The following is a 19,718-nucleotide window of genomic DNA, read 5'->3' as shown; positions in this document are numbered from 1 at the left end:
AATGAATTCATTTTCCATCAGGGCAAATTTGTTTTTCGTACCTGAATTTTGTTCTCGCCATTGGGTGCATTTATTTTTGACCACAGGCAAATTTACTTTCCGAAAAGAGTGTACAGCCTTTTCAGAAAGTAAAGTCGCATTTTTGCAGTTTTATAGTACAATTTGTACGAAAAAGCGACAAATCAGCCGACATCTCTTTCTGGAAAGAGTGCATTGTTTGATAAAAATAGAAATATCAATCTCTCTGGATCCTATACTCTGGTTGCTCATGTCTAAGTCAGAGCGCAGTCGCTGTATACGCTGGAAATTAGGCTGGCTTCCTGGTGGCAAACCTCGACCATGTCCCAAGCACCCAACGCAACAGCTATCTAAGAATCACGCTATTAGTTGTCTTGATATGCATCGATGTCTGTTCACGCCTGAAACTATATGAGATCTATTGTCATTCCTTCTGAATACGCTTCCTCTACGTCCTTCGGTTCCCCAAAACCTAACCCTCATCTGGTCTCAACGATAGCCGATTATATGCTCCCTACTACATGAATTAGATCAGCTACACCATAACAAATTGATCTTCATTAAGCATTCCCATGGCCAAAAGTTTCTTGTGTGGTTAAAGCAATTCATTTACTTTTTCATCGATAACCCTACCCATTAATTTCCGTTTACATTTTTTACCCTTGTACCCATAAGGGGTATTTTCGCTACCATTCACTTCCAAACGGATTGAACGGGTCCGGGCGGACGTTTATCTTATTATTTTATTTTTGCGCTCATTTGGACCATCAATAAAATATCATGTTTAAACAAAAATAGAAACAACTTTCATACCCCGTAGGCTTTATTTTTCCTTTTTTCCTGGTTTCTTTTTTATTTTCAAATGGAGGCAGTAGCAGATTTCCCTGAAGGATTCTTCTTTATACGATGCAAGGCAAAATCATTTGCTTTGGACGTAGCCAACGGTAGCATGATTGTAAGGCTCACCTTTTGCTTACAATAATGTATTAACATATGCTTAAAAAAACTCTTAAGAATGACACGCCTATTATTATATGGCCACAGGTAAAAAAATAAAAAAAAGGATGTTGCTATAGTTACTTATAAGCTCTTTTGCAGAAAATGGTGGATAGTATTAATCAGGTACTTTTGTCATAGCAACTATAGTTCACTCAACCTTAAATTGAATAGCTGTGGATGCATGAAGACGGCTTTTTAATAAATAAGAAGTCAGGACTTGGTAGGTCTATGGTGTGCTCTCTGAGAAATAATAAAAGCTAAATAATATTTATAGTACTTGATATTAGAGGAGGTAAGCATTATACCTGATAAAAGAGAAGAGGGAACTTATATCATCAAAGGTATTGAGCGTGATAAACTTATCATTCAATATGCCCGTAAGCCTGGGCTTGCGCATAATCAAAGATGGAAGTATCAGGATGGGTATATCTTTCCTAGTGCGGCTCCTCATCTCGTGATAGATATTAAAGTAAAGCATGCACTAGACAGTATAAAGATGTTAAACAACTCAAATAGGGCGGAGAGTATAAGAATGGCAATAACATATTCCTAAATACCAAGAACCCACATTCACCTACCCAGCAATTCATTATACAGCCATTTGAAAATGAAAAGTCTAGACAAGAATTAGCTTTGTTAAGACCATCTCCTCGTAAGTTGAAAGTTAACTGGATGAAAAAAGATAAGCTTACTCTCCTTTTGTGTGTGTACATCGTTTAGTTCAAAGAAACTCATTATTCCCAAGACAAGAGGAACTGTATGATTGCTACAGAATGGTATACCTAGAAAATAAACAAGTTGCATCAGAACAGCTGGCAGGTGCTGCAACGTTCAAGGTAAATACCTAACAGAGACTAGAAGCAGCCATCTCAATCATTTATGAAAACAAAGGCAATGAAAGATTATATCACAAGCATAAAGAATAAGGGTGAGCCTATTGTCGCTAATGATGATACAAGGAGAGCCCTTTGTGAAATTGTAAAGCAGGAGGTAAATCAGAGGAAGCAAAAGGCTACGACTATATTTTAATGATTATATACAAATGAAAAAGGTACACCACACATTAACTCAAGCCCAGATACATAATCAAGAGCTGGTATCATCTGCTTCCATGGTAGCTGAATCGTATTTCAGTCGAGAATATAGCGTATAATTCTTGTTTAAATAAATAAATTCTAAATAGCTGCTTTCCTTAACTCTATTTCCCAGTCCTCCATGCCTTCATACTCTTTCTCGTCTATATGCTTCCTTTCTTCAGATGGCTTGTCTTCTTTTTTGTCATGTGTCAACAATTTATCTCCTTGGTGATCCTTTTCATTTTCAGAGTCTTCACAGCTAGAATTATTATCATCATTATCTTGAAAACTAAACAACACAGTTTCACCATGATCCTTCTCTTCTTCTGGAGGCTGGCTTAGAATCTCTTGCTTGATGAGAGTAACTCTATAAAAATAGTTTCTCCAGAACGTTTCTTCGTTGACACTAAATTAACGCGTAAGCAAATCTTCATCACTTGTGTTGTATGATCCTTACTGCTGTGGTACAAGCGAGAATCGCATACGTGATAACTCTTGATCTTCTTGTAAAGCAGCATGAGCTGTCAGACTGTAGGCATTAAAATCAAATTGGACATTTGTTTCATCAGGGGGAGGAACCAGAAAGTTCCTTTTTTCCTACTTTAAATAAGATTTACTGTTTATCAATTTATTATTATTCGTAATACCTTGGGTATTTCCATAATAGCTGCCTTCATTTGCCTTTCGTATCCTTTGTATCCAACCCATGGAGCAACAGGTACTACAATTATGTATTGAGTATAATATTACACAGCTTGTAAAGGTATTACCTGCCCCTTTAGCTTGGCTTGACACAACGTTCTCTTGCTTTTGCTTATTCAGCAAAAACGATGTCCTCTCAGTCTCGAATTCCTGTTGGAGGCTACCTAATCGTTTTGGTAATTCCTTGGCCTGTTGCTGTAATTTATTGAGCTGCTTATTTAAATCCGGTAAACTCTTCGTTTGAAGTGTTTGAGAAAAAGACGTCAAGCCTGAACTCACTGTCGACAGGACGGCTCGACTGAAGAAACTGCTTTTATTTTCTATTTTGAACTTAATATGAATATATAAAACACCCTCCTTCGTATACCTTTTTCAGTCATGGAAGTAGAGATGAAGCAAAAAGGAAAAAGAAAGAAATATTAATCTATTGTCACTCCGCTTTTGTCAGGTACCTGCATGAAGCAGTTAAATTGATTGTGATTTCTATTAAATATGATAACAAATTAAAGCAATTACAAGTTCTTAGTATCAATGCCTGCTTCTTGTAGCAGCTTCTTTAGTTTTCCAGATGTATAAGCAGATTCAAGGTCGCTGTAACCACCAACGTGTTGTTGATTAATAAAGACGTTGGGTACAGTGCTCTGTTTGGTTAACTCTTTCAAACATTCTTGAATATCCACACCATCAGGACGTTCATTTAATTCTATCGCCTTGTAGCCTACATTGATATCGTCAAACAAGTCCTTGGCTCGAATAGAATAGCCACAATAAGTTTTACTGAAAATCTAAATAATAATAATAATAATAACAATAACATTAACCTAGTCTCATTCTCGACATAAAGGTAACCTTACTGTCACTTTATTATCAGCAATAGCTTTCTTTACAAATTCTTTTACTCCATTGGCAATGGCAGACATTGTGAATAAAATGACCAACAAAAAAAAAGAGAAATGTGCTTTTGACTTGAAAGAGGATAAGCACGCCATTCGCCGTCACGCTATGCTCTAATGAACTTGATAAAAGCCTGCTTAATAAGCAGACCATTTATCATTGATGTGTTCCAACTTGTTATTCATTTCACCATATTCACTAATAATTGACTTATACCGGATAGTCTTGCAGAATGAAACATCTTGTACGGAAAAGGAAGAAGAGTAACAATTTCCTTTTATTCTGTTTACAGATATCACGCTCGTGTGGAAAATAAGAAAAATTCTGGAAACACTATGCACACACCCATAGCAAGCAGAGTCTCAATCTCGGCGGACAGTCCCGTCCGAATGATGTCTAAAGTTGAAACGGCTGCTGATTTTTGATTTGATGCATGATGAAAAAGGGATGCATGTGTAGTAGGGGGTTTACATATGTTTGACACTTTAGTGAAGGGTATTTTCTTGATGATTTACACCACATTTCGATCCCTGCTGCGAAATGGAATAAGGGATACATATGGTACTTTCTTGCCATTTTTGGAAATCTCTTTGGGCAGTTTATTTTCTCATTGAAATGCCCAAAGCTATGCTCTGTTTGCATTTGCGACATGGTATGACTCAAAGTGATATGGTGTAACGCTATCTATGATATCGAAGAGTTGGAGTAGAAAAAAAAGGGGGTAAAGTAGGAGCTGTTCTAGAATAGAAAGTTACCCAATCCCGGATCAGTTTTTTACGTAAAAATTAGTCCATTTTTATGTAAAAAGAAGAGTTACAAGAAAAGTTTTAGCGGCGAGCCAATCAATATAAAAACCGCAGAACGTAGCCTTTTTTCTTCTTTCTACCCTTACTGAACTATCCCTTTTTTTTATTAATTACAATGAAAAGGGATGAAGTGCCCCTGCAAGCTTGGCACGTTGAAACAACTGATGATGTTGCCAAACATTTAGATACAGATTTAGACAATGGTTTAACATCAGAAGAAGCTTCAAAGAGACACACGATTTATGGATACAATGAACTCTCGGCAGATGGTGGACCTAAATGGATCAAGGTCCTGATGGGTCAATTCATGGATGCAATGAACTGGATCTTTATTGCACTTGCCATTGTTTGTTATGTCTTGGGCGATTATATCACTGGATCATTGCTTTTGTTTATTGCTGTATTGAATATCTACCTGGGATTCTCACAAGAGTATGCTGCCGAACAGACATTGGCTGCTTTGCGCAACCTGTCCTCACCGATGACAAATGTTATACGTGACGGCGTGGAAAAATCCATTGCAAGTCGTGAGATTGTGCCCGGTGACATTCTTCTCGTTAAAGAAGGTGATTCTGTTGGTGCTGATGCTCGTCTTGTATATATTTCCAACTTGGAAGTCGATGAAGCCCTGTTGACAGGTGAATCAGTGCCTGTTTCTAAGCAATTGGTTGTGCTAGAAAAACAAGGTAATTAAACACATCCTTTCTTTTTTAATCGCTAATTTGTTTTGATGATCAACAGATGAACCTCTTGGCGATCGAGTCAACATGATCTATTCTTCTACAATTGTTTCCAAAGGTCGAGGCAAGGCAATTGTGACCGCTACGGGCATGCATACAGAAATCGGTAAGGTTGCAAAAAAGTTGAATGACTCAGGCGACAACGATAGAACACGTCTTCAGAAAAGTTTGGATAAAATGTACCTCATGCTACTTGCAGCTGCAATCATCTGTGTTATCGTCGTTTTGGCATCCGTAAAATTTAAAGCAGATTACGATACTGGAATGTATGCGATGACAGCTGCCCTTTCTGTCCTACCAGCTGGATTAACCACCGTGATGACAGTAACCCTAGTGCTCGGAGGAAAAGAGATGACACGGCAAAAGGCGATTGTTCGAAAATTAAAGTGTTTAGAAACCTTGGGTTCGGTCACCAACATTTTCTCTGACAAGACTGGAACACTGACGATGGCAAAAATGGTCGTCGTACGCTTCTGGACTCCATTAGAAGGCTTTTTTTATGTGACGCCTAATGGTTTGGCTCCTGTCGGCGATGTATACCAAACATTCGAAGAACTTCCTGACAAAATCGGCGACGACAAGAATGCGGTCCGTGTCGATAGAGATTCACTCTCATCTGAAACATTGCAGCTCGTAAGATGTGCAGCACTTTGCAACGTGTCCAGTATCTACCGCCGAGAACAAGATGATGAAAGTGAAAAAACAACGGATGAGAGCGCCGATTCAGATGATTGGATCGCAAGCGGCGCACCTACCGAAGTGGCTCTTCAAGTCTTTGCTCACAAGTTTGGTATGGGAAAACCTGATTTGAGCAGCAATGGCTGGGAACTCCTTGCAGAATATCAGTTTGACTCAACTATCAAGCGCATGTCAACGGTGTGTGTTGACAGAAACAGTGGCGTAGTCTATGTATTTACCAAAGGAGCAGCCGAACGTGTGATCGAACTATGTTCTAACGTACCAATCGAAGTGGACAAGTCACGTATCTTGGACACAGTCTATACTTTAGCTACAAAGGGTCTTCGAGTAATGGCCATGGCATACCGCAAGCTGGATATTCCTTCCGATATTACTGCTGAAGAATTACAAAAGATGCACCGTGAAGATGTGGAGCGTGACCTTGTCTTTGTTGGGTTAACTGGTATTTATGATCCACCTCGTGACGAATCACGCCAGGCTGTTCGAGAAGCGCATCAAGCTGGTATCTCTGTTCATATGTTGACTGGTGATCATGAAGCTACTGCAACTGCTATTGCCAAAGAAATTGATATCCTGAACCAAAAAATGAGCCCCGAAGCAATCAAGTCTTTAGTAATGACTGGTACTGCGTTTGACGCTCTGTCTGATGAAGAGATCGATGCACTTCCCAAGCTACCTCTTGTCGTCGCACGTTGCTCTCCTGAAACCAAGGTCAAAATGATCCAAGCGTCTGCGCGTCGCAACAACATCTCTGCCATGACAGGTGATGGTGTCAATGACTCTCCCTCGCTTCGTATTGCGGATGTAGGCATTGCCATGGGCAAGAACGGTAGTGACGTAGCGAAGCAAGCCTCTGATATAATTTTGACCGACGATAACTTTGCAACCATCATTCGTGCTATTGCTGAAGGCCGTCGCATCTATCAAAATATGCAACGTTTCCTCCTCTACTATTGGATTTGTTTACTTGGTATGGCTCTTGTCGTCCTTGTGTGCTTGGCTGTTCGAGATCCTGCTGGTAGAAGTGCTGCGCCTTTGTCTACTCTTCAAATGATATTTATGTATGTTTCCATCACTCCACCAGCCGGTTTACTCAGTATACTGCCTCCATCCAAGACAGTCATGCAGGAGCCTCCACGTCCACCAACTGAAAGCATATTCAATCGAGAAATTATTATCGATACATTCGTTTACTCTATTGGTTTCTGTATTGTCTGTATGATTGCTTACTTTGTCCCTCTTTACGTTGTCGGCAACGGTATTGGTGGAGTGAATTGTGATTCAAATTATGTAGCAGGCGCCTGCGATTCATTTTTCAGAGCACGTGCTTCACTCTTGGTAACTGTGACATTTGTAAGTATGGTAGTTATGGTCCACTGTCGAAGTTATCGTGAACCCCAATGGAATCTGGCCGGCGTCAAGGAAACATTCAAGTCTCGTACGATCATTGGCACATTCTTTTTCAACATCATCTGTCTTTGTATTTTTATGTACGTTCCTAAAGTGGCTATCGAGGGCTTCCGTATGCTTGGAACTACTTGGGAATGGGGTCTGGACGTTGGCTTGGTCTTGGCCATGATTATCTATGGTGAAGTCTTTAAATTACTGAAGCGCAAGCTCATGAAACCTTTGGAAAACACTCTGGTAGAAGACGAGTAAAATCATACGCGAACCATCTTAGACCGTTGTGATACATTATCACTAAAACAGTAACATAGCTCTCAATGTACAGACATATAATAGACTTTAGTACGAGTACTATCAACCTATATTTTGTTAATTTATTTTCTTTATACAAACATTATTAATAAAATTAATCAACTTGACACACTACTTTTCTATACTTTTATCGTTACTTTTCATATTCGATAAATACTTGTACAAGATAATAATCATATTCAGAAGCATTTGAAGAAGTGTCAAGCATGTTTACTTTCAAAAGACCATTACTACTTTCAAAAGTCCAATGGCTGCTTGCACTCACTTCAAAGCCGTCTATTAATACCCGCTTTATGCACAAGGAAGCTTGTCTATTTTCAGTTTGACTTCCTGTCTTCTCATGGCATGTTGCTATCCAAAAACCACAGGACTGACTCTTGTGAGAAAGATAAGCTTCAAATTTTGCGTTCAAGCAGTCTAAAGATGTGCTTGTTATTGGTATAAGTCTCGTTTTTAAAATTGCTCGAGTGCCATTCATTTTGTCGATTAGACCAAGACATGCGACAGATATGGAACCAATTGAGTGAGTGCAGCAAATAGTGATCAAGGATGATTCAAATCCATTTATTGAGATGAGCATTACTTCTTCAGCGTGATTGTCCCTGCCGGTACGGCGCAAGTTAGGAAACAAAGGCATGAGCTTTCCTCGGTTGCGTCCAGTAACTACATATGCAACAGAAAGTCGTTTTGAGAGTATAGGAAGATTAAATATGGAGCCTTTCACTACGCCTAACCTTTCGCAAGATGTCGTATTCCAAAACCCACAGACACCATATCCTAACCTTCCAGTATCATCCAGCTCTTCAATGTTAACATTGTACATGCTTAAAAGTGCCCCATTACCCATAGGATCTCCGAATACAGTATCAAAGGTAGGTATTGATGGTTGACATGACCTGAGCAAGGTCGGTCCCTTGCTTTTGCTGATAGCTACTAAAGCCTCGATCAACGGCAAAGAATGTTTTCCTAGATTATCTGTGATATATACAGGCCCTCCAGAAATAGCACGACTTGATATAGGTAAGAAACATACCAAAGAGCGTATTCATTAGACTTACCTCGATGCATGATATTCACCAAATGCATGATCTGACTGGAACATGTCCCAGTCTGGTATAACCGGATAACATCTTATCCAGAGCGCATTGATTGTATTAGCATAGATGTGCCATGGATGACTATCAGTTGCATCTGGAAAGAAATCGTCACTACTCCTGTTGAACTAAAGTTAGGCATCATATGGCAGTTTGACTGTATTAAAGTAAACCTGAATGTGCATTTTGTCCTGCATGAAAGTACAGGATTAAATAGTATGTAAGGTGTTAATGACATGCAGTGAATTACTCTTCCTTTAAGTTGCTCATCTGATGCTTCCACGACTGCTTTTCTATACTTGTTCCATAAATGCATACAGTGATGCGGTAGATTAAGGAAGCCTCCTTGATTATCTACTTTAACAAAATCGACATCTGATGCATTCAAAAACTTGTAAAAATCATCATAAAAAAGGTTAGGATGCTTTACGAGACCAATCGAGGTTCCTTGATTGTTTGTTACATCTATTGGACCATACCCTTGGCTGGCTGCAAAAGACGTACAGATGCCATTCCAGTAACCACAAAGGGTATGCCAAACACCAACATGGCTCAAAAAAGGGTTCTCCTTTTTAATAGCTGCTACAACCTCCTTTAGAGTGAGATTTGGAAACCTTGTAGGATGGACATCAAAAGTAGCCATACATGATTTACTGGATGTATGTTGCCACCCATCATCAATTATTAGATATCTTACTGGTAGCTTGTTGGACCTTATGTCACTGAGTAACCGTAGTAGCTTTTCAAATGTTATGGATGTTCCAAGGGCATTCCAGGTACAGTAACCAAGTGTATCGGACAAGATCCCATTTTGAGCACTCTGGGCTATGTTTTTGACTGTATCCGATATCTTTGCAATATGCTTATAGTAATAGTCTAAAGCGTAGGTAATAATTAGTGCATATTTTAATGGATCAGATGCTTCTAAAACAAGAACATGCACGTGGTGTTCTTGGATTTGAGCATCACTGTCTGATATAACTTGATAATGAATGTTGATATTGTTATTGGCGCCATAAGAAAACCAACAGTCAAGCGAAGAGCTGCAAGCCATCCAGAGATGCAGGCTTCCTGCTTCGCTATCCTGATAAAGAAGTAACTGATGTTTGTCAAGAGAGCAAATGAGACAATCCTTGCCGGAGACAGGCGTAAGCCATGTTACTCTAAATTGATTAAAAAATAAAGACCTTGCATTGCATATATTTGTACTAGGCATTACCCCTTTCGTAAATACGAAACGTAACTATACATAGGCCTTACTCTACCAAGATGCATTTCACCATGTTTTTCCCGAATTAGAGCTGAAAAATGGTCTAAATGAAATCCTCGAGAGGTTTCGTTTGCCACCCAATCAAGGTGAGGCGAGCACTTGGTTGACAAATGACCTTTTGCTAACCTGATATTACCATTCTGTCCTGGTTTACCATACCATGACCATTGGTCATCGGCCTGGTTCTTGAATCTTAACGTAAATTCGTAGTTATCTGGAGGAAGATCATATGTATGGATCATTAACTGGTATCCTTCTTTTTGGTTCTTGAAACTAAAAGAAGTCCACTCCTTCGAGCGTGTCAAATTTGACCATAGCTCGATACAATCATACTCTGTTGCAATACAGTAAAAAATAATAGGCTGCTTATGTTGAATAATAGTACTGTATCCTATGTCTGGTGAAAGTAGAACCATCTGAAAAAGAACAAACGGGTCTCTTTGGAGACACCACAAAAAATCCTTAGGGGGCACCACATCCCGATTCTTCGGAATCTGAATAATAGTGATTATTCCCATCTTAAATATTAATATCTTTGCATATATATAACCATGAGTAATCGTTCCTGAGAAATGATATAGGCATATTTTAGATACTTAAAAGCAATTTTCTTATGGGGCATCACATTCACTTATTCAAGCTGATGTCCAAGCATTACCTATCAAATATGGTAGTGGTATCCCATAAGCCTTCATGCAAATATAAACCCTGAACTTCGATCTAAGGAATAAGTACGTATTTGCTTTAATCTATATCAACTATTTGTTCCTCATTTGGAGGAAGATTTTTTATCTGTCTTCTTTTTGGGAATTGACCCCAGTGATTCCAGTACTTTCTGCAGTGTATCTTTTTCTCTTTTTTACTTCGGTACTCTAGATTTTTAAAACCTTACTATCAATGTAAACATAATCAGAGCGTTTCAGTAAATCATTCATCTTTTGGATCAAAGCAACTTTTTCCTTTATTTAATTTAAAGACCTCCTTGATTGAGTACAACAAGACTAGTATCACTTACAGTTACGTGATCTTTATCCTTTTCCTCTATCGTTCTTTCATAAACTATCATTCTCTGAGGTATTTAGATCTAGTGATCACAATACAATCGATTAACTCATAAAGCTTATTAAAATAGCATGTGTGCAACTGGGTCGTTAAATAAAAATCCCTTTAATCGTATAAAATTACAGAACAGTAACACATAGATTTGTGCGCGTGCTTGATAAAAGATCGCGACAAGGAAATCGTCATGATGAAAAAGGAAAATTGAGAACTTTCAAGACGAACACAGTAGGGTCATACAGCCTTCAGATCGAATTTCCAGAATAGGATAATTAAGTTAGACTCGGCAAGTTTTTAGACAGTGTAAAGCGGTTGCACCCGAGATTGCCAAGAATGAACAATTCTGCTCTTTAACACACTTTTACCAAACATGGCTTTAACAGACAACAATGGTATGTATTGGGATTGTAAAAACGTGGATTATCAATTAGTATAAATAGAGATAGTGGGATAAATGCCAGTAAAAAAAGGCATCCCATTTTTATCATGGCTCTTGTCATTGTAGTTTGGTAGGACGGAGATGTCTTAAAGGCATGGTCTAGGATTGCATTATTCAACTTTTCCATTGTATTGGAATTGTCACTTCATAAGGCAGCTTAAATTAAACATATTACAAGATCTGATAAAGCTACTTTGCTTCATTAAGGGGTATTTCTGCTTATTTTAACTTGGCAATCAGTTACACACAGATTGTCGATACAATGCTATTAACACGATATTACTACTAGTACGGGGAATATCGGTAATAACCATAAGACTCTTTCTTACATGATTAGTTGAAAGTTAACAAAAGCGTTAAAGGTCTTTGATGAACCGTAAAATCAATTGAGCCATTTCTGAGGTAACTACAAATGTTTCTATAGTGATTAATTAGCAGAATGTGTTAGATGACCAGAAGTAGTATTAACTCTAGAAATAACCGGGAAATGTTGATAATTTCCGCACCACAGGTGAGATTAGAAAAAAAATGTTACTCTACATTTTCATTGGAACTTTCCAAACGTGTAACAGATCTTGATCTGATAACTTATGGATACCTACAGCTGGTTTGTGTAACTTGATATTTATCTGATTTTTTTTAAAATCATCTTTGTCATCTTCTTTTCTTTGTGGTAGTCTTTAATTTCAAAGCTTATTAAGCCATGAAGGTCAAAATCCCTTTCATCACAACGGCAGCTGCGCCAGTCATTGAAAACGAAGAAGACAACAAGAGTCGTGTAACTTACAACTCCATTGAAGACAGCAAAAAGGGTAGTCAAAATGATGGCGATGTCGATAGTTCAGATTTCCAGTACGGTGTGAAAGCTGTTCAAGCATCTAGCCAAGTTTGGACGAAGAACCAGTTGATTCTGGCCTATATTCTGTAAGTAAATCAAATGGTGTGTGTGTGTGTGTGTGTGATAAAGCCTTTTTGTAACGCTTCCTAGTATTTGGATCATTCACTTCGTACTGGCACTATCTTCTGGAATCAATGCCACATTGACACCTTATGTCACAAGTGCGTTTCAAAGCCATTCTTTGACAGCTACGACGACAATTATTTCCAGCATGATATCAGGCCTTATCGTCTTGCCTTATGCAAAGCTCATTAATGTATGGGGCCGGCCCCAAGGTTTTGCTCTTATGGTATTTTCAATGACTATTGGTCTTATCATGATGGCTGGATGCAACAACGTCAAAACGTACTGTGCTGCTCAGGTATTCTATCAAGTCGGCTCCTCTGGACTCAGCTTCATAATGACTATTTTCATTGCTGATACAACCTCTCTCAAAAATCGAGCATTCATGATTGCATTTGAAGCATCGCCATGGATTGCTACCGTATGGGCTTATGGGCCAGCAGCCCAAAGTATTTTGAACACGATTGGCTTCAGATGGGGTTTCGGTATCTGGGCTATTGTCATCCCAATAGTGTGTACTCCACTCTTTGGATTGTTTTATTATAATCTTTTAAAAGCTCGTAAAGCTGGCCTTATTCCTCAAAGAGAGAGTAATAGGACATGGACAGAATCGATTGTATATTATACCAAAGAGTTTGACGTGGTTGGATTGCTTTTGATCTGTACTGGTCTTGCGCTATTTTTGCTGTCATTCAGCTTGTATTCCTATCAGCCCGAACAATGGAAGTCTCCTTTGATCATCTGCTTCCTCATCTTTGGTGGTTTGCTGATTATTGCATTTGCAGCTTATGAAAAATGGTGTGCATCGGTCACATTCATTCCTTGGAATCTAATGATGGATCGAACAGTCTTTTCAACTTACACTATGGCAGCTAGTATATATGTCGCTTGGTACTTGTGGGACAGTTATTTCTATTCCTATTTGATTGTTGTCTACAACTTGAGTATTTCTCAAGCCACATATATCACAAATATTTATACTATTGGGTCCACCGTTTGGTCTCTTGTGATGGGCGTCATTATTCGATACAATGGACGACTAAAGTGGCAAGCTCTTTACTTTGGCGTACCGGTCACGATATTGGGAGTTGGTCTAATGATTCATTTCCGACAGCCAGACGTCAATATCGGTTTTATCATCATGTGTCAGATATTTATTGCCTTTGGTGGCGGTACCTTGGTTATCTGTGAGCAAATGACAGTCATGGCTGTATCATCTCATCAATATGTCCCAGCTGTCCTGTCCATGGAAAATATGGTTGCCAGTATCGGAAGCTCGATTGGTTCGACGATTGCAGCAGCCATGTGGAGTGGTATATTCCCTGAGAAACTTGCACTGCACCTACCTGCAAGCGCTCAAGGTGATATAGCATCGATCTATGGTTCTATAGAAATCCAGACATCTTATCCAGTCGGAAGTGACGAAAGAAATGCTATCAACCGAGCCTATAGCGATACACAAAAATTAATGCTAATTTCTGCCACCTGTCTCTATTCGATTACTTTAATTTCAGTCATGTTTTGGAAAGATGTTGATGTCAGACAACTGAAGAAAGTAAAAGGCCTAGTGTTTTAGATAATATTATAACATATTTTTATTGTTTAATGTATTGCTTAAACTCATATTCTTTATTTCGTTCGATCAATGAAAATACATACGCTTTTAAATGCTCTATTAAAGCACAATGAGCTGTACATTTACCTCATCTTGTCTCACACGACTCTGTAGAAACAATAGTGACAGAAACCATAATTTATAAAGGTGAAGGGGCAAATAAAAATAGAATTTTTTTCTGGCAAAATGTTAAATAAAAACTCAGGTCGCTTATTTCCTAAAATGAGTGCTAATCATTTCTGGAAAGTGTAACCATGGTATCCATGGAAATAGATATACCCCCCTCTCTTTCAGTCAAAAAGTGTAAGTCAGATCAAAATATTATTTACTCTGCAAGGGGGGGGGGGGAGAGTAGAGGCTTACACCCTTGCTTACTTCAAAAAAAAAAAACTTTATAAAGATAGGTTACATTTTAACTGCATGTGAGCCTTTCCTCGTTTTAATGCTGTTTATGACATCATTTCTTTCGTCGTCAAGAAGAATAATAAGAATAGATTTATAATACGCTTATACACCCATTTAATAAGCATGTAGTCAGCCACCTTCTACTTTCTTGCGTCATTGATCTATTTATTCGAGAAACTCTGTATTATTAAAAAAAAAAAAAAAGAGCAAACAGCTACGCGCTTTCCAAATTATATTGCAGAATTTATTTTTGTCTCTTGCTCTTTCTCTTTTTCTATTAACAAAAAAAAAAAGAAACACTTAAAACAAAGAGAGAAAAAAAAAGTCGCCTTTTTTTCTTTTTCTTTTTCTTTTTTTTTTTTTCTTCTTTTATATATTTTTTTGCAGGGTGCATGGCAAGAGATGCAAGTTTGAATGACAACAAGGATAGTCCATCAGATACAATAGTACCATGTCTTAATAGAGTATTATCCTACTTGAATCGATCAGAACTTGTGCAGACGTCATTGGTGTGTAAAAGCTGGCATCTGATATCAGCGTCAAGACTCTGGTCAAGCTTTAAATTTGTCAGAGAACGAGACTTTGAACGAATATTTAATATACTGTCTAGAAGAAATACAGCCACTCGGTATGGGGAGTTTATTACATCATTAGAACTTGTACACTCGGATAAAGAATTTCATATCAATTCAAATACAATATACTTAATTACCGCTTTATGCCCGAATCTGTTGTCAATCAGCATTAAATTTCATCTTACACGTCCTGTTGCACCTCCTGTAATTAATCATTTACCAAAAAAGAACCCATTTCCACAAGCACAACCTAGAGTACGACCACCTTTACCTTTTTCTCGACCTAATCAATCAATAGATTCTAATAGTAACAACAACAACAACAATCAACCACCTGTATCAATACCCCCAAGGCATACACAGTCATTACCACTAGCTCACTTTGCTTATAACTGTCTAAAACTTAAATCGATCCATCTTGATTCTTATTCACCCAAGACAGATGATTCCGTTTATGAAATGGCTAAATATATGACCTCTGGTAGTTTAGAATCCATCAAATTCAACAACTGTTCAAGTATCCAAAGTTCAACCCTCTGTAAATTAGCAATTACCAACCCTCAGCTGCGGTACATCGAAATCATGGGCAGTACACCCGTGACAGATTCGAGTATAGCAACCATAGCAGACCGGTGTGGTAATTCACTCGAATATCTTTCGATTGGTAATGCTTATCAACTGACAGATAAATCAATGCAGTATATTGCTTCAAGATGTAAACAAATTCGACATATTTGTATATTTAACAACCATACAGAAAAAATTTCTGAAGATACCCTCACAGCCATCATTACTCATTGTTCAACATTACAAACAATCAGTCTAAGTGATTCAAGATGCCTAGGATCCAACTTTTTCAAATCAGTTGTTCAACGTGTAAATATAGAAATCGAAAATATAAATCAGCATCGTGCAAAGATCGAATCAGGGTTACAAAGACTATGTCTAGGTGGAGTGAAAAGAGATATCATTCAAAGTAATTATATCGAACAGCTAGTCGATACAAGTGCAAGCAAACATGATTTACAAGATCAAGATGAAACAATGACTGATGACTCTATTATACCTAATGACACTACTCCTAATAATTACCATCTCCAATCAAAATTCTTACCAAAAAGTACCATCATTCGTGGAAATACTATATGGTGGCAAAGGCGTCGTTTACTATTACCTACTTGAAAAAAAAAAATGGCCAAGTAATTTTTAATAAAAAAAAACGCTTTATAGAATGTCATCTTTTTAAACGGTGAAGTTGGAAGGGTTAGTGCCTTCTTCTCTTTGAGAATCCCACTTGGAGATCTATATAATATATTAATATCATTTACACTTAAATAATATATATACATTACCCATTCATTAGGACATAAAGCGTGATAGGCCTTGTAGAATTGCTTGCAAGGTTCAAAGTCTTCACCACGAGCGTTGACACACTTGAAGTAATCAACATAGTTTTGCCAGCAGCTATTATATAAAAATCAATATATTGCTTCCAAAACTTATAAAAACACGTACTTTTTTGTTTGGTTAGTGTTGGGGAAACTGTTGCGCGAATGATTAGTAAATGTGAATATAAACAAATGTAAGAGTTTTTACCGAGCGTCGAAAGGAGCTATGAACAAAGAGGAAAAAAAGGAGTTAGCCATCTTCATTTCTCATAGTTGAGGTTATCATACCAGTAGACAACTGTTTATCAGCAAGTTCAGACATGTTAATTCAGCAAGTAAGTGAAAGAAGGGAAAAAATAAGCAGATAAAAAATTGTGCCCGCAATATGGGTAGGGCCTGGCAAAATCATCACCTCATTTGCAATTTTTTTCTTCATTGGCTTGATTCTCCGCAGCTGAAGTCACCATCAAATTGATGACATAAATTTCGGAGATTAAACATATTGAACGCGAGACATAGATCCGAAATAAAGTATGTGCTTAAGAAACTTTACAAACTTATTTTCATTTCATTCCGTCTTTTGATCTCTTTACATAACCAAAGACAAGTGCTACATTCCATAGTTAATATAGAGCTTTATTTTAATATTGTACGTCTTGTTGAACTTTTGCTCACCAAATAACCAACTCATAATTTAACCAAGGCTCAAAGACAATGCTGCTGGATGAACGAGCGTTCTTTGTCTCTTTTCAGGGATGAGTAAGGAAAAAGGGATGACAGATATCTTGCCTATTGCAATATTTTTCAAGCAGCTGTAAGAGTAGTGAGCAAAGTCATACATGCCTAAGCTATTAAAAGCTTCACTGATCTGTGTCATCAATATTTCCTTTTCTAGAGAATTGCTCGATTGGATTAAAGTCGGAAGAGTAGAAAGGCAAATAGGCTCGAAACGTGATGTACTCTGCTGTATTGTTAGAAATATTGACTATGACTAGATAGTAGCCCTTCATGTGTAGATACTGATCTATTTTACCCACATATGATCTTTGGAAAGCTAATAAGTGTCTTGTAACTGTCCCTTTGCTTATATTCGTCACGCCTTCACTCTTATTAATTGGCAGTAGAGGTAAATTAAGCCTGTAACTATCATCAAATCACCAAGTCGAATCAAGAATGTTCTTTTTACTCGTTCATAATTCTTAGAGGCTATCCCCTCCTTTTTGTATCTATCCGTCCACTCTTCTCTTCTCGTTAATACCATGTATCTAAAGTGCTTTAGGCTACTACCTCTATCTGGCATTGCAAATTGATAAGGATTTCGACCAAAGAGCAAAATCTCTGCTTTTGATTGTTAGCTCTACGCTGCGATATCTCAAGAAAAGACCGTTTTGCCTAGACACGCATTCCTCATCCCTTGAAAAACATTATGTTACACCTTAACTAGTCAAAAGACATCATAATCTAGATGCTCTTCTCTGTAAACCGTCCCGACAAGTAAATTTACCAAATACGACATGTAGATTTCAATCAACGACTGATTTAATGGGAATTCGAATGAGCACGAGAATTGATGTAATACAAACCTAAAAAAAAGAGGGTTAATTTTATTATCCTTTCTTCATATAGTCCTTTTTCTTCTTTTTTTCTCTTCTTTTTTTTTTAAAAAAATAAAATATGGAGTCATTTCAGTTTTCTTCCTACGCCGACGAATACACTCAGTTATTAACGGAGCTGCATGAAGCCTACTGCAAGGATCAACCTGAAGACGTACTTCAATACTGTTCCAACTTTTTTAATAAAAAATTGGAGGAACAGCGATCGATGTATTTTCGTCAGCAACACAACCCTTTCTTGGGTAAGTTACATTTAGGCAAAGACTGTGTGATACTCATATGTGTGTCATAGAAACCGAAAGACATCCTTTAGCTGATACAGATGATTATCCCACAAGAGACAGAGCTTATTCTAGCTTTACAGTGACAACGACAACCACGAGTATCGATGGAGAGTTGGACGATAACTTTTCTATTGAACCCTTATCGATGCAACCCAACTATAACCGTGGTCGACGTACGTCAGTAAGTGCAGAGTCTATGGCACCCGCTGGTAACAAGTTTGTCAAAAAGATCATTCCCAAGACCGAAGCCCAAATGGAACGTATCAGGAATAGTGTAGGCAACAACTTTTTATTCAAGAACCTGGACGAAGAACATCATCAGGATGTGGTAAACGCCATGATGGAAATGACGATTGAGGAAGGAAAGACGATTATTGAGCAAGGTGCAGTAGGCGACTATTTCTACATTGTTGATTCTGGTACCTTTGACTGTTTCATCACAAAGGATGGTAAGACGAACAAGGTCACCTCTTATGAGACGGGTGGTAGCTTTGGTGAATTAGCTTTGATGTACAATGCTCCTCGTGCGGCAACCATTGTTGCAACTTCAGATGCAAAAGTATGGGCACTTGATCGCGTTACCTTTAGAACTATTTTGATGGAAAATACATCACTTAAACGAAAAATGTATGAATCATTCTTAGCAGAGGTGCCTTTGCTCAAATCACTTGAATCGTATGAACGACACAAGATTGCAGATGCTCTTGAGTCTGTTTATTTCCAGGATAAGGAACAAGTGATGAAGCAGGGAGATATAGGAGATCAATTCTATCTTATCGAATCAGGTACTGCTGTATTTTACAAGACAGATAAAAACGGTGAACAACAAGAAGTGAATCAACTAGGAAGAGGATCGTACTTTGGAGGTAATAGTAAACGTATTTGTTATTTGTGATTTACTTAGACATCTATAGAGCTTGCATTATTGAATGATAGTCCAAGAGCTGCTACGGTCATCGCTAAGGGAAGATTAAAGTGTGCTACATTAAACAAAAAAGCATTCACTCGTTTATTGGGTCCAGTCCATGAAATTCTGAAAAGAAATTCAGAAAATTACTATGCAATTATTAACCAGCAACAGCAGCAACAATAATGTATTTTATAATTAGAGTATTTACACACACAAACACACACACAAGTACACATATAACACATATATCATATAAAAATATTTCTCTTTGCTTTTTTAAATGCCTTTTTCTTTATTTTTCTCCTTGAAAATGAGTTATAAGAACGTTCAGGGGCATAAAAAGAAAGAGAGAGAGAGAGACAAAAAGATGGAAAGGGTTTCAAGCTATCTCACTCTTTTTGTCTCCCTTGGACCCCCTTTTTTATGGCATCTTTTTAACATTCCCTTTCCTT

At 37.8% G+C, this 19,718-nt stretch overlaps 10 protein-coding genes across 10 annotated transcripts; 5 read left to right on the top strand and 5 right to left on the bottom strand.

Annotated features, from left to right (window-relative positions):
• Positions 1-1,119: 1,119 nt before the first annotated feature.
• RHIMIDRAFT_247077 (uncharacterized protein) lies at positions 1,120-1,803 on the top strand (the record flags this gene model as incomplete). Its single annotated transcript, XM_023610378.1, has 6 exons — positions 1,120-1,140; positions 1,189-1,237; positions 1,292-1,309; positions 1,359-1,486; positions 1,534-1,669; positions 1,790-1,803. 6 exons carry the CDS (start codon positions 1,120-1,122, stop codon positions 1,801-1,803), a joined length of 366 nt encoding a protein of 121 aa, XP_023470277.1.
• A 158-nt stretch (positions 1,804-1,961) lies between these two features.
• RHIMIDRAFT_63586 (uncharacterized protein) lies at positions 1,962-3,224 on the bottom strand. Its single transcript, XM_023615496.1, has 5 exons — positions 3,163-3,224; positions 2,864-3,115; positions 2,741-2,814; positions 2,551-2,690; positions 1,962-2,499 (listed from the first exon to the last, which is right to left on the bottom strand). Exons 1-5 carry the CDS (start codon positions 3,173-3,175, stop codon positions 2,193-2,195), a joined length of 786 nt encoding a protein of 261 aa, XP_023470276.1. The 5' UTR covers positions 3,176-3,224; the 3' UTR covers positions 1,962-2,192.
• An 83-nt stretch (positions 3,225-3,307) lies between these two features.
• On the bottom strand, positions 3,308-3,715 carry RHIMIDRAFT_198279 (glutaredoxin; the record flags this gene model as incomplete). The annotated part of the gene is made up of 2 exons (XM_023606272.1): positions 3,308-3,580; positions 3,650-3,715. 2 exons carry the CDS (start codon positions 3,713-3,715, stop codon positions 3,308-3,310), a joined length of 339 nt encoding a protein of 112 aa, XP_023470275.1.
• Positions 3,716-4,585: 870 nt separating this feature from the next.
• Positions 4,586-7,765, top strand: RHIMIDRAFT_211717 (Na+/K+ P-type ATPase). Its single transcript, XM_023607202.1, has 2 exons — positions 4,586-5,181; positions 5,237-7,765. Exons 1-2 carry the CDS (start codon positions 4,611-4,613, stop codon positions 7,591-7,593), a joined length of 2,928 nt encoding a protein of 975 aa, XP_023470274.1. The 5' UTR covers positions 4,586-4,610; the 3' UTR covers positions 7,594-7,765.
• Positions 7,766-7,786: 21 nt separating this feature from the next.
• On the bottom strand, positions 7,787-10,433 carry RHIMIDRAFT_289338 (glycoside hydrolase; the record flags this gene model as incomplete). Its single annotated transcript, XM_023613633.1, has 4 exons — positions 7,787-8,663; positions 8,712-8,867; positions 8,921-9,910; positions 9,967-10,433. The coding sequence occupies 4 exons, from the start codon at positions 10,431-10,433 to the stop codon at positions 7,787-7,789; spliced, it is 2,490 nt and encodes an 829-aa protein (XP_023470273.1).
• Positions 10,434-12,218: 1,785 nt separating this feature from the next.
• On the top strand, positions 12,219-14,319 carry RHIMIDRAFT_223049 (siderophore iron transporter-like protein mirB; the record flags this gene model as incomplete). The annotated part of the gene is made up of 2 exons (XM_023607472.1): positions 12,219-12,439; positions 12,504-14,319. 2 exons carry the CDS (start codon positions 12,219-12,221, stop codon positions 14,050-14,052), a joined length of 1,770 nt encoding a protein of 589 aa, XP_023470272.1. The 3' UTR covers positions 14,053-14,319.
• Positions 14,320-14,888: 569 nt separating this feature from the next.
• On the top strand, positions 14,889-16,253 carry RHIMIDRAFT_247072 (uncharacterized protein; the record flags this gene model as incomplete). The annotated part of the gene is made up of 1 exon (XM_023610377.1): positions 14,889-16,253. The coding sequence occupies one exon, from the start codon at positions 14,889-14,891 to the stop codon at positions 16,251-16,253; it is 1,365 nt and encodes a 454-aa protein (XP_023470271.1).
• A 60-nt stretch (positions 16,254-16,313) lies between these two features.
• On the bottom strand, positions 16,314-16,781 carry RHIMIDRAFT_234163 (cytochrome c oxidase, subunit VIb; the record flags this gene model as incomplete). The annotated part of the gene is made up of 5 exons (XM_023608109.1): positions 16,314-16,373; positions 16,424-16,535; positions 16,587-16,613; positions 16,668-16,683; positions 16,748-16,781. The coding sequence occupies 5 exons, from the start codon at positions 16,779-16,781 to the stop codon at positions 16,314-16,316; spliced, it is 249 nt and encodes an 82-aa protein (XP_023470270.1).
• A 739-nt stretch (positions 16,782-17,520) lies between these two features.
• RHIMIDRAFT_63478 (uncharacterized protein) lies at positions 17,521-17,806 on the bottom strand. Its single transcript, XM_023615495.1, has one exon. The coding sequence runs from the start codon at positions 17,757-17,759 to the stop codon at positions 17,553-17,555; it is 207 nt and encodes a 68-aa protein (XP_023470269.1). The 5' UTR covers positions 17,760-17,806; the 3' UTR covers positions 17,521-17,552.
• Positions 17,807-18,133: 327 nt separating this feature from the next.
• On the top strand, positions 18,134-19,449 carry RHIMIDRAFT_197269 (cAMP dependent protein kinase regulatory subunit; the record flags this gene model as incomplete). Its single annotated transcript, XM_023606187.1, has 3 exons — positions 18,134-18,314; positions 18,365-19,222; positions 19,271-19,449. 3 exons carry the CDS (start codon positions 18,134-18,136, stop codon positions 19,447-19,449), a joined length of 1,218 nt encoding a protein of 405 aa, XP_023470268.1.
• Positions 19,450-19,718: the final 269 nt, after the last annotated feature.

Source organism: Rhizopus microsporus (assembly GCF_002708625.1).
Source record: "Rhizopus microsporus ATCC 52813 unplaced genomic scaffold scaffold_2, whole genome shotgun sequence".
NCBI classification, from domain to species: domain Eukaryota; kingdom Fungi; phylum Mucoromycota; class Mucoromycetes; order Mucorales; family Rhizopodaceae; genus Rhizopus; species Rhizopus microsporus.
Note: the sequence above shows the minus strand (reverse complement) of the source record. Positions and strands in the feature narration are given on the sequence as shown.